Source organism: Xenopus tropicalis, chromosome 3, assembly GCF_000004195.4.
Source record: "Xenopus tropicalis strain Nigerian chromosome 3, UCB_Xtro_10.0, whole genome shotgun sequence".
NCBI lineage: Eukaryota > Metazoa > Chordata > Amphibia > Anura > Pipidae > Xenopus > Xenopus tropicalis.
In genome coordinates this window covers 89235510-89249877 of record NC_030679.2, presented here as the reverse complement: position 1 = coordinate 89249877, position 14368 = coordinate 89235510, and the positions used below count along the sequence as shown (strand labels likewise).

Here is a 14368-nt window from a genome sequence, read left to right as displayed (position 1 = left end):
TGAAAAATGAAACTGGAAAAGCAATTGAAAAAAGAGTCTTTATTTCTGGTGAATTATTGGATAACAATAGAAGTGAAAAAATGTTTGGAAAGTGAACTGCCTCTTTAAAGAATAAGTAAACCTTTTTTTTTTTTTTCTATCAGTAAAATTACTCTAAGCAGCCTCCAGAATTAGCTACCTTTGTCCCAGGATTGAGAGTGACCTGGCTCCTCAGTTGAAAGTTGATTGTTTACTTTGCTTCCTTGTGCAGAGTGAAGCCCCGCCCCCACTTCCTGTTCAGGTCTTTCATCAAAAAAAAAAAAAAAAAAAAAAAAACACCCTGCTAATGTACACACTGGCTCCTGCTGCCTCCAGGTGGGGCTTCACTCTGCACAAGAAGCAAAGAAAACGATCAACTTCTAACTAAAGATCCAGGTCACTCTCAATCCTGGGACAAAGGTAGCTAATTCTGGAGGCTGTTTAGAGTAATTTTACTGATAGAAAAAAAAAAAAAAGGTTTACTTATTCTTTAAGGGCAATGATTCACACAGGTGACAAAACCTATATAAGCAGTAAGTTAGGTTGAAAAAAAGACATATGTCCATCAAGTTCAACCTTAATGCCTATAAATAACCTGCTAGTTATATGTTATTACCCAAAATAGGGGTGGTGTTTATAACCTTTATATCATCTTTATTCCCCAAATAACCAAGGGACTATTTATATATGCCAGATTTAGTGGCTGCTGGTAACTCTCTATAGTGGCAAATAAGCTTCTTTTTTTGTTCTTTTTACAATGGCTTCTCTAGTTTGTCTGCAGTAGAACAGAAGACTTACAAACCATCTGACAGCTTTGTTCAAACTCTGAAGCTGCCTTTCTTAACCACTTCTGTGAGTATGGGTGAGTGCCAGTCTCGCCAGCTGTCATTACACAACATGCAGGGGCCTTCAATTTTTTTTCTCCCACATACCACGATTTATGTCACCACAGGGCAGAGGCCAGATATATTACTGGTATTGGCTGAATAAAGGCAAAGGGATTAAAACCGGGCCCTAATGGCTGGCACAAACAAAGGCAAATGTTCTCATAGTAACTACAAACAGATGTATGCATTTACCGTTGGCCTCCTAAACTTGCATTGCCCTGGCAGAATGTGTAAAATGTTAGCCATTTTTGTAAAATATGAGTGATCCTACCAAACATCATGCTTTTATTTTAGAATGTTGGGAAGCAGAGCCTACTTATCATTGCAGAATAGTAATCATAACGATAACTGGAAACACAGCTTATCTTGATCAAAAGTTGACTTCAGTTGGTACAGATCCGTCGGGGTGGCAATAAATGTTTTCAATTTATTAGAGATGTAATTACTAATGCTTTATTCTAGAATTTCTTAATCTACTTAAAATGCCAGGGCTGCTATTACATTAAATTGTGGCTAAAAGGCATCTAAACCCTCTGTAAAACTGTTCAACTGCTTCTCTAGCTCTTGAAAGGAGGCGGCAAAAACCTAAAGGGGCAGAGTATTTTGTTGTTTGGGTGTTCCAACTTCCTGGTGCTTATCAGCTACAGCCATTGTGAGGCTTTCAGATAAGAAGCAGTTCATTATACAGAGGGCTTCTGTAATTTATTTTAACTTGCTCAAAGAACTGGGAATTTTAAATTGGACTTTTATTTTCAGTCTTTGCCTTGATTAGTGCAAGGATTAACTAAACAAACAAAAAGATTAACAAAAAAAAAAATATATGCCCCTTTAATTACAGATACATAAGGAATAATGAAAAACCGCTTCCCAGCACAGTATTAGGGCTGTGACAGATGGGGAATTTAGGCGCCTGTGACAAATCTCCCTTGTCGTGGGCAACTTATCTCCCCAAAATGCCATCCTACCGGCAAGAATGTAAATCGCCAGTGGGATGGCATACGCAGCGCCGAAATCGCCAGTTTCCTCTCAAGGCAACTTCTGCAATTTCGAGAAATCGTGGCGCTGCATATGCCATCCCACCAGTGATGTACATTCTCGCCAGTGGGATGGCATATCGGGGAGATTAGTCGCCAGTAACAAGGGAGATTTGTTACGTGGCAACTACTCTCCCCGTCTGCCATGGCCCTTAGTCAATAGTTGCGTCCAAGGCCAATAACTTGTCCTACCTCTTATTCACACAAGATAAGAATATAGGGTATCTCTGTTGTGGTATCTGCTAAATACTGGGGGTTGGCTGGGAATAGTTCCAACACTCAGTCTGAGTCGATAGTATAAATAAGAGACATGAAAACATTGTTGTTCAGGTAAAGCAACTGGGACCTACTGATTCTACTCTGCTCTTTCTGACTGTGAAGATGGTCGAAGAGGTGCCTACTGCGCATGAGGTGCCTCTGCTCCAATGGAAATAAAATAGTATCCACAATAGACACCTTTTTGACTATCTTCACAGAGATAGGAAAGCTCCGCACAGGGGGTGGAGCTTCATGCTAGACTAGGAAGTATCAGAGAGCTAAAGTTCTGCTGCTTGTGATAAAGAATCTACATGAGAGAGTGCAAGAACAAAAAGGTATGTTATTCTGGGGGGCTGTATACTCTTTTCAGGGACGGCCTACTTATCCTTAAAAGTGAGTTATCTGGAAAAGGAGTTTAACATCTTTGTTCTTTAGGGCAGTGGCACATTACAGTGCAATTACAGATAGTTCTGCTGGTGGGGGACAAAGTGCTGGGTTTTGCACCCTGTTGATTTGATCAGGAATTGGATGGAATCGTGCTGCAGCTGCAAATTGGGCAATTGTAGCTCAGGAACACAGACTGAAGTGTTTGAGTGGCAGTCGCCTGATGCTGGTAAACCTGAAAGTGAAAAGAGCTATTTTGTGTTTCCATTTTAAAAGGTAAGTCACCATAAGCAAGATAAACCAGTTGTCCTGGCTGTGATTTAATACCCAATGGATGAAGCTCAGACTCAAGGGTAAATGGAAATGTTAAAATCACACCTTGGCTTCCTTCTGATAAGCAAGATAAAGCTGATCTAGATCAAGCACACCCACTCAAGTTTATAAATACACAATTGTAGGCAATCCATTTTATTTAGCAAAATATGACAGAGCAGTATTTCAGCCTGTGCAAAGAATTACAGGAGATTAATCATATAAAGGACTATTAGGTAGTGACACGGGCTGATTTACTAATATACTGATCAAAATGAATTGCTGGTGACTGTCAACTACAACAGTGGTGCAATTTAGCATCTACATTAGTAAATCAGTCCCAGGTTCTTGGGAGAGAAAATTGCGGATTGTGGTTTCCTTTTTGAATGGTCACATGCTACTCTCCATTTCTGACTTGCATGTAAATACTCCCATGAACTGCATTATTCACACAAATGCACATTTACCAGTGAAACAAACTTTGCTTTGGCAGAGCTCCCCAGGGAACAATCATTTCTTAAGGCAAATGCATGGAGTACTGCAGTAAAATGCTTGCCTTAATACGCAATAGGAATCCCCAGCAAGGTATGGAATACTAGTGAGAGTAAAATACTGATTAAAATAGAACCCACAACCATTGCCAACTCTGACTGACTTGTCCCACTAACTGCAACTAAAACAGGGTCATCTGCAAGAATCTGGTGGGTCTTCTTACACTATGCAGTCTACAGCCAGCAATACATGGTAAGGCTTTGTCATTCTTGGGTGACTGAATGTGATATTTCACATTATAGAAAAGCCACGGTGCTAAATGTTTTGTACCATTTTGTGTGCAGAGCCCCCCTATGGGTCCATAGCCCACTAGATCATCTCAGGGTACCCCAGGCATACATGGGTTGTTGAACATTTTAACTTCAAGCCCATCTCTTTCTTGAAGGGACAACTTTGGTGTAATGCCTTCCCTTGCAGTTATAGATACAGTAAAACTTTGGCATCCCCAAATCTCAATCTAACTGACCTTAAGACTGAGCTTTCAGCAGTATCTAAGAGAACATGCAGTACACCCCCCTCCTTTTGCCACTGTTCTAAGCCGCCCCCCCCCCCCCCCCCCGGTTGGCCCCATGTTACTGTTCTAAACATCAAAGACAGCAGCCAGTGTGAACGAGACAATTGTCATTGAACTGTTCACAGTTAGTAAACTGCCATTAGGGGTGAGTAGGACTCTAGTCCAGCTCTCTGTTTTTAATCCAAATATGAACATGTGTTGCTTGGTGGTAAACAAAATAATTTTCCTCCGCTGGCAACTCCTACTGATGTGTAAAATACATCACTTCCTGTTTCCTGTTCACACTGCTTCTGGGCTGATATCGCATTATGTATGGACAATATTTCGTACGACGATACCCTCCTACATGGTCGTTTTCCATGGATGGCCTACTGTGTGGTTAAATACCATAGTTCATTTGGGAATGAGACACTAAGCATGGGTGGATTAGGTCTAACAAAGCAGCACAAGGTGTGCCTGCCCCAAACTGCTTCAGATTCATTCATCAGTTTTAACAGAGTAAGAAGTGTCTATTCAAACCTTTTCTGTACTGAAATGGACAAAAAAAAAATCCTCACATTAAAATATTTGAAATGCTTTTACAACGTTTACATATATTTAAAATACTAAAAAAGGTGAATATTATACCCTGTTCTAATAGACCCAGTCTATCGTTTCCATATTTCTAACTCTCCAGCAGAGGGAGTGCGGATAGAGAGGAGTGCAGAATGCAGTTTGCAGGCAGAAGGCACATCCTACATTTGGCCGTACGCTATTCTCCGTTGAACCTAATGTCATTACTATGCAGAAAACAAACAGTTAATCTTCCATTCAAAGTCCACAGAAATAACGTGGGGAAGAAAAAAAAAATATTTCTGTAAGATAAACGTTTTTAGCAAGAGAAATGGCACGCTGCTACCACGCCTACAGTATAAGGTAGTACAGTAATATGCAAAAATGAAACCAACATACCAAATAAAAACGCTATACTTTACAAAATACAAGTAATGTAAAAGCAGAAACCATTTTTTCAAACAATTTTTTTTTTTTTTTCCAAAACAAGGGGGAAAAGGTGGGAGAGAAAATAACCCTGGATGTATTATTGTAAATCCAGCCCCTGCAGACTATGTACCCAGAAGGTGAAAGAGGGGGTGGATTTAATTTAAATACAGCTGCTTCCATCTTCCTTTTCTATCCCACCATAAGAACAGAGATACAGCCATGTCCTAGCAGACAACATAAATCGAATAAAAAGCTGTGATGTTGCTCTCGCAGGTATCTCTGTGGTATCCTAGTCTGACACAGCAACACAGCATATATCGGCTTTCTGGGAATACTTGATTTTGAATTTAGCCACAGAACGGATACAAAGGATTCACAAATGGTCATACACACAGTCAGCATGAAGCCATCCAGGGGGCTTTACCTTCCAAAATGTGTACTTCCACATTAACAAGGGTTAATATTTTAATTGACAAAGTAACATCTAATTTACTGTTGAGTCCTCTAAAGTGCAGAGAGAAAGAGAGAAGTAAAGTCTCCTTTGACAATGGATTTTGTTAAAAAAAAAAATATTGCCAAGCGCTAGAGCAGCATGTGGTTCCGAAAGGCTGCTTTATACTGCTAAGAACATACATCTGCAACATAGAGAAGCAAGGCAGGGGCTCTGCAGCAACCTAAGGAGGATTATTGCTAAAACAAAGAAGTGCGCCCATAAGAGGGTGGCCATGGTGTTGGTCACAGCTGTCTCACCAGGTCTGTTTATCAGGGTGCTCTGTGCAACCTGTGAAGCAGGGAGATGAGGTGGAGCAGACTGTGCTGGAAAAAGCTGCTTGTGAAGGAGGCAGTGTTCATTATACAGCATCCAAACTGGGCTTGTTTCCACACACGCGGCCCCAGTGCTACATTTCCTCTTGTTCAGCATTTTAACTCCACAATTTCATCACACTGTGCTCCTGGTTCTGTGTTGTGTTTGTCCTAAAGCACCCTCTCCATTCAGATAATGTTTCCAAATGAATATCAAGTGGCTGAAAGTATGCACAGACCCCAGGGAGCAATAGGTCCTGTCCCAGTCCACATACGCCTTGGAGACTGGGCTGTGTCACGCAGGCCCATTCACTGTGGTTTCAGGAGCAAAGGCAGGGCTTCCTTGGCTGCAGATCAAAGGAAAGCTGGCAGTTAAAACATGTTATCTGAATCAATTTGGACCAAACTACCACCACTGCAAAATGAAAATCACCCATCAGTGATGACAAACATGTTCCATGCAGTGGGGCACTTTTCTGTTTACAGGTCAGATTGAAGTAAAATGAGGAAACATTAAGGGTAACTTTAATATGTCTAAAAACCCCTGGAAGGCTCTTTCTGGCCCCAGAGTTTCTAGTCAATATCTGCAAGAAACACAGCTTTATATACATAACGGTATACATGGACACGCGGCCAACCCAATATATATATGCTATATTTATTGTTACTTTTTATTAGTTATCTTTCTATTCAGACTCTCTTCTATTCATATTCCAGTCTCTCATTGCAACTCTACCTTAGCAAGTCCCTGGAAACTAAGTTATTTGGACCCTAGCAATTAGATAAAAGCTAAAATTCCAACTGGAGAGTTGCTGAACAAATAGAAAAATAATTTAAAAACCACAAATAATAATAAAAGACAACCAACTGCAAATTGTCTCAGATTATCACTCTCTACATCATACTAGAAGGTGAACAACCCCTTTAAGTACTTGCCGAGTACAGACATGTGATATAGGAGTGATAAGGCACAAGCTTAAGCTTTAGGGTTCATTAGCTTAGTAGGTGTAGGTGACCAATAAAGATGGACATAATGAAGTATGGCTGGAAATGCAGGCCCAGAGGCTGTTTACTTACTTCTTTTCTTTGCATGTACTTTGTGTGCTTGTGTCACACTGGGCAGCTGCACTTTGTTCTTGAGATGGATCCTCTGTGCAGCTGGAGAGAGGAGAGGCTTTTTTAGGTCTGCTGTCTGTTACACTAATCTGATCAATGGTCACATCATCAGGGTTACTGTAGGGGGAAACCAAAGTGTAAAAGCTTTTTTTTGCCATGAGATGGAGTGTTCATTAAAGGAGTCCAGTGCTGAATAGTGTGACTGCTATCCAGTGGCAACACACATATGTATCAGACTGGAGGAACTTAATACCCTGATACAATGTAGGTCTCTCTAAAAATATATTGCATAAACAAGCTCATATATAAAACCCTGCTTCATCGAAATAAACCATTTTCATAAAAATATACTTTTATGTGCTATTGGGTACTAATAAATAAAAAACTGCCATTTTAAGAATTAAGGGCCGCCCCCTGGGATCATAGGATTCACAGTGCACACAAACAAGCCAAGGCACACATACATGCTAGGCCACATCAGCCAATGAATGGACAGAGTTCTCTTTTATACTCTCCACTACTTCCTGTTACAGTTAGAGCTGCATTATTTCTGGTCATGTGATCTCTGAGGGAGCACACAGCCCATCACTAAATGGTGGATCAAGGGAAAGGATGTAAAAGGGCAATATTTACTGATATATATATATTCCAGTTTGGGAAGATTCTTAAATGTGTCACTTACTTTATATTATCATTATCTGTTAGTTTAGCATTCTTTTTGGAGATATAGTTTTCCTTTAAATGAAATGGAAACCTTTAACATAAACTGAAGTCAAATTAATTGATTGCTATATTAAAGCACTTTGGCAAAGTACATTTCCTTTACATGAAGTAAAATATATTCTGCTAATGTAATGAAGAGCTCCACCTGCTGGTCAGTTTTTAGCTGTGCTGTAGTTGGGAAGAAAGGGACTGCAGAAAGAGAACTGTTTTGATGCTGCTGTGCTCAGGAAAGACATGAGAAAAGTTCTGAGGTTTCCGAGAGCAATTAGAGAACAGTCCTCTTTTATCTGTAACTTTCTCTCCCAACAAGAGCAAATTCAGAAAACTGACCAGCAGGTGGCGCAGTTACAAAATTCATCACATTACCAGTACATATTTTTCAGTATCTTGGAATCGTCAAAAATCTTCTGCTGTTACAATCTTTTAGGAGGTCAACACAAATGAAAGGATCAGAAAGGTGTATGTACCAGTCGGTTCAGCCCCCAGACAGACTGGCTGTGTACCCATAAATTCAGTCAGTGTATGACCCTCTTTACATATAAATGTATAAGCATTGTATTAACAATAACTGGCATCAAATTGCCCTTGAGCAGTGTACTTGTACCCAACAAGTTACCGACTGCACATGCAGGTACTTATACTGTATCCATGCACTTCATTATTGAAGAGAAATGGCGAGTGTTTAGGGCTGGGTCAGCAATGCGCAGCACATGTACAGATGCAACATCAGTGAACACAGTTACTCTTATTAGCAAAGCTGCTGTAATACAGGTTGTGTGGTGTAGAACTATAACAAGTGTGTGGGATTCCCTAGTATCCCAAACTGTTACATATAGTCCATTGACTATGGGTTTAAAGCAGACTGTTTAATGGCCTCTATATCCTGAACTATAAATCATTTGAGCCTAAAAACAAAAGGGGTCTATAGATATATAGATAGCTATAACAATGCATATGTTTGGGTGACTCTAAGGATCCCTCAATATTCCAGTGAAGCTCCTTAGATAACTGCTAGCTCCCAACCATGAAAATGTTGTGAAAAGTGTGAAACATGCAAGGCACAAACAGATAGCAGCCATCAGCCCCACCCTCTAAAACAAAAAGCACAAACCCCATTCCAAACACCATCCAAGAGGAGAGAGAGAAACTCTGGTCTTTAGATTAAGAATTTATAATATATAATCTAGGCAAGATATGTCATTGTCCTCTTAAAGGGACAGAAAACACCTAAAAACATTTGCAAATAATTAACACAATGTGCTAAAATGACTTTCTGCCTATTGTTTTACTAAAAAGGAAGATCATGTTTTTATATTTTTTTTATCATCATTTACTAATTTTAAAGTTGGGTTATTTTCAGTGATCTTATACCCCCCCCCCCCCCTTCCTTTATAAACAGGGCATTTTGTTCAGCGCTCCCTATCTACCTTTAAACAAACAAACCTCTCCCTTCTCTAAAGGTGGCCATACACGCACCGATATTATCGTACGAAACCTCGTTTCGTACGATAATCGGTGCGTGTATGGTATGTCAGCGAGCCGACCGATGTCGCAGGAAGCTGCTGAAATCGGTCGGCTCGTCGATCGGCCAGGTTAGAAAATTTTGATCGGGCGCCATAGAAGGCGCCTGACCAAAATTCTCCCTTCAGAGCTGAATCGGCAGAAGGAGGTAGAAATCCTATTGTTTCTACCTCCTTACCTGCCGATTCAGCCCTGAATGGTGTGTGGCGGATCTGACGATGTTTCGTGCGACCGATGGTCGTACGAAACATCGTCGGATCGCCACGTGTATGGCCAGCTTAAGCAGCAGTCATTGAGCAGCTCATTATCAGAGGTCTCAGTGGACTGGTAATTCATTTTAACAGATCCTTTGAAGTTCTGTAGTAACAGGAAGTACTAAAGTGAAACTGGCTTCATATTTTTGTTTATTGTCAAAAATAACAGAAACTATAGATATTCCTTAATAAAACCAATAAGCAAAATGTATGTTCAGCACAAGCATTAAAAAGAGGTTATACTGTCTGTTTAACAGTTTAATGTACAATGTAGAAATGATCCAAAATAGAAGCAGCGCTGAGGTAAGCACGGGACAGGGGCTGCTTAAGTTGTTACACATGAGAAGACCCACCAAAAATGTGTGCCAATGTTTAATCTCCGTGTGAATGTGTGTTGTAAGCAAATGAACCACTGTTCCCCTCCCCCTTAAAATAGCTGACATTTTAATATATTTTCCAGATAACTGTCCTAGAATATACCATTAGGGTTGGCACCTCTGCCAGTTTGTTTTAACTGGGCAGGGCTATGACACGGCGAGTGGCCAATAGCCAATCACTCTCAGTGAGTCCTAAATTGGAAAACCAGGCAGGAGGTTTTGACCCAAACAGCCCTTCTGAAAACTGGACAGGTGGCAACCTTATATACTATAGTAATGAGAACTGAGCAGACATGCATTTTTTTTTACAGTCTGCCCATTCTCCACACCTTTTGGGTAAGGAGTAGTGCAAGATCTACAAAAGTCTGTGTTTAAGAGGCCAGAATGGTTTTACAATGAGTAGTTACTTTAGTCACCAATCAGGCCCACCGCCTAAAATATCAGGTTAAATGTGGATTCAGTCTTCCAATTCCAGTGAAGGTGGCAATTTGACAGATTATTCACAGTATTGGTGAGGGCATATCTGCTAAATATTCTTCTAAACACAATGTTGTAAATAAGGTATATGAGCTATTGCCCTGATAATCAAGTAGTATTCCCTGTACTGCCCCCTATCTGCTCAGGAGAGAGTTTTTATAAGCAAGCATAGAAACTTGCTCTATGGACCTCTCCCTCTGGATGTGCTTCTGCTTCTTCCTTGGTAGCAGTAAGCTTCCATTTAGTTTGCTTTATTGGGTTGTTTTTGGAGGGCTGACTTGCTTGACCACAGTAATGGGTTTTCATGGCTCCTAGAGAAAACTCTCTGCAAGTGCATCTGAACTTCCTGCATCATCATATAGTTCTTTCAAGATGCCTATATCTTGTGTGGCAGTCTGTAGAACAAATATTAACAGAATGCAAAAAAACAGCTGCCAGGCTGTGGCACACTGAATATGTACATAGAAAGTGCTGATCATGTATGTATTATGTAGAAGTATAAATGCAACGAGCAAACTAAAAACAAGGGGCATGGACTGAATTCATATGAACCAATGTCTGAAAATATCTCTTGATTAATTTTTTTGGACAAGTTGCTTATGTTTTCATAAAAATCTTGCCACCTCAGAACTGAAACTTTAAAAGAAACCCAGGCAAAAGGCAGATGATACAAAAAAAAAAAAAAACAGGAGCAAGATCTCTCATGTTTTGTTGTTTCATAGGAAGGCAAAGCAAATATAAAACCATATCAATTAGTCAGCACAATGTTGTACAGTAACAGCACAAAGGGCAAACATCCTTGTTAGCACCAAATATAATACCTAATGATTTATGCAGATCAGGTCCAAAATGTTCCTATGTGCCACCAACACTGCCTTATAAGCAGAACTCTGCCCATATACAAATGCATGGTGAAAATGTTGAAATCTTGAATAAGTCAGATGGGTATGATGTGGGACTGGCCAGGCCAATCATGGCTTTTATGGATCTTGATGTATGTACTGTAAGGTATATCACTAAAACTTTATCTAAAAAAGGGGTGTTGGGCATAGTATCTTTTCACAAAAATGTTTTTAACCAAAAGTTGACCTTTAAAAATGAATTTTGCTGTGTTACACACTGTAAACCTCAATTTTATATCCCCTAATTTTAAGGTTTTCCACATTTTACACTATTTTTGGTCCCACCAATATCTAATGCATAATGTATTTTCCTGGTTTTACATTTTTCCAGACTTAAGACTATTATTTCTGGTCCCCTGAAAAACGTAAAATGGGGGTTCTACTGTATCACATATTCCTAGCAACTTTTCACTCTAGTTCTTTTAATTGTACAGGTAAGGGATCCAATATCTGGAAACCCATTATCCAGAAAGCTTCAAATTACAGGAAGGCCATCTCCCATAGACTCCATTTTAATTGAATAATTCAAATTTTTTTTTCTCTGTAATAAAAAAACAGACCTTGTATTTGATCCCAACTAAGATATAAACCCTATTGGGTTTAATTCATGTTAAAATAATTTTTGTTGTAGACCAGGTATGGAGATCCAAATTAAGGAAAGATCTGGAAAGCCACAGGTCCCAAGCATTCTGGATAATAGGTCCCCTACATTTTTAATTGTTTGCATTTTTCCAATATTCCGCCTTGCTTCAGTTTGTATTTAAATTATGCTATTTATCAGAACCTTAACCAACACCGACAACGAAAAGCTACATACTTTTAAATGGACAACCGACATTCCAAATACAAACCCATCAGACATCCTAAAACAACACACGGGGGCTATGAAGTTGATTCCTGTCAGTAAATACCAAGACATGACAATACAAATCCTCCACAATTCCTACATAACCCTGAAAGAAGACATAAAATGGGCAACTTACCTTTAGACGAATGCCTTAGATGCCGCTCCCCAAAGGCTAATCTAATACTTAATCTATGGTCGCACTTAACTAAATCTGAAAAACTATTTGCGGGGAGATTGTCGGCAGCAGCCCGGAAGACAATATTACATCAATGCCTAAAGGTCCCCATACACGGGCCAATTGTAGCTGCCGATATCGGTCCCTTGGACCGATTCGCCAGCTTATCGGCCTGTGTAGGGGCAAAAACGGGGCAGGTTAAAAGATTCAGTCGGATTGGGGACCATATCGGCTCGTTGATGCGGTCCCTGAACAGACTGCCCCATTGCCATCATTATAATTTGATCGTTTGGCCAAATTTTTTGTTCCCCGATATCGCCCACCATAGGTGGGGATATCGGGTGAAGATCCGCTCGCTTGGCAACCTCGTCAAGCGAGCGAATCTTCACGTGTATGGGCACCTTAACTCCAGACACTTCATCCATAACATTAGCAAAACAAAAACTACATCATATCTTCTACATGGATTGGTTGGAGGCAACAACTAGAAAAGAACAAAATACCGCAAAATTTTTCAACACATGGCTCATATATATATATATCCTCCTTACCTCAATCAATCAATCAGACACCACAGTTTACACATTCAGACAAACCACATGGTATGACATGGAAATATTTAAGGAACACCCACTTTTAACTGAAGCATCCCAGTACCTCCAAAATTTACAAAATCAAGAAACCGATCAAAAAAACCACAGACCCCCCAGGAGCCAACAAATAAATAGAATGTTGGCAACTTATCAGAAGTGAAAACTAATTCTCACAAGGCCCAGGAAAAAACAGTTATGAGCTGAAAGTTCAATTTTTGTTATAAATGTTAAATTCAAATGTTTTATTCTTTAATACTCTATTACCTAAACGATACAAACATAAGACAAAATGCTACTACAAATGTTGTAATAGATATGTTTGATAACTTGAAAATAAAAACAAAGTTTAAATTATGCTATTTAGTTGCCAGGGTAACTGACCCCAGTAACCCCCAAATTGCATCATTTGTACTGTCTGGCTGCTAGGGAAAGAAAGCATGCCAAGCGCAGTTCAAATTCTAAACATGAAAGCAACAGAACGAAAAATTAAATAATCAACATATCACAAAACATGAAGGCCAGTTGCTAAAGGTCTTTGAATACCACTGTCTACATTGAACTAAAAGTCAATTTAAAGGTGAACTGCTATATATTTGGAACCCCAAGTCAGTGTTTTCTTGTCCTGCTGTAAACTAAAAAGTGACAATTGTGTGTGTTAAACACTGAATATAGGCCTAGGCCATCTAACTAGAGGCTACAGGCACAATGTGGCTGTCAAGTGTATTGTTGCAGTCTATGTTCTCCATAGCTGGCTGTGTATGACTTTGATTTAATTACAATGTTTATATATATCCGAGCCTAATAATGTAAAGAATGTTAGTGTTGGCCTGCACTGATGTAAATTTCAAAGAAATTCTACATGTAATTCCATGTACAACAGTATCATCTACTACTACTATAGGAAGTCTCCAACAGTCATTTTAGAATAACTCTATTTTACATAAATTAGTCGTGTCAGTCACTCAGGGGTACAATGAAATGGTTAGCATACACTCAGTAGAGATGGGGGGAAATGAGACTCTCCCTTCTCCTTTTGGGTGTTTGGAGTGCTAGAATCCTTTGCTGGCATGCAGTACATACCCTGCAGGTGTAAAGATTCTGAGCAGCACCCACAGCGCAGAGAGGAGAGAGAGATGGAGTGATAGAGGAGAAAGAAGATAGACATTCAGAAAGAACAATAACTATGGTGGATGTCCACATTATAGAATGTATCCGATCATTGATTTTGCATATAACCATGTAACAAAATGCTTAGCAGAAAAAAAAATGTATATTTGTAATGGAACATTCATAAGGTACACACTTGCATGAAAATAATGGTTATGGTCTAAAATGGTCACAATCAAGGAAGCCTGAAAACTGAAAAACAATTATCCAGAAAGCTCTGAATTATGAGAAGTTTATCACCCATAGACCCCATTTTTAAAACAAATTCTTTTTTCTCTGTAATAGTTCTCTAATAGATCTATATTGGTGGCAACCCAGTTCTACGAGGTTTATATAATGCTTAATTGATTTGGAGATCCAAATTACAGAAAGACCCCTTATCTGGAAAACCCAGGTCGCAAGCATTCGGGATAATCAACCCTATACCTGTTTAATATTGCAGGCACCCTCAGCAAGAAAAGACAAATTGTTT

General features: G+C 39.5%; 1 protein-coding gene across 14 annotated transcripts in view; it reads right to left on the bottom strand.

Annotated features, from left to right (window-relative positions):
* Positions 1-3033: 3033 nt before the first annotated feature.
* ppp6r2 (protein phosphatase 6 regulatory subunit 2) overlaps positions 3034-14368 on the bottom strand; it is a 57664-nt gene continuing 46329 nt past the window's right edge. For 11 of the 14 annotated variants that reach the window (XM_012960060.3, XM_012960058.3, XM_012960056.3 and 8 more), the window contains 2 exons: positions 6822-6977; positions 3034-6091 (listed from right to left, as the gene is read on the bottom strand). In XM_012960060.3, coding sequence (XP_012815514.2) covers positions 6040-6091; positions 6822-6977 — 208 coding nt within the window. In that variant the 3' untranslated portion in view covers positions 3034-6039. Of the gene's footprint in view, positions 6092-6817; positions 6978-12519; positions 13828-14368 lie in introns of those variants that run through there. The other 3 variants (XM_031899102.1, XM_031899103.1, XM_031899104.1) reach the window with 3 other exon arrangements.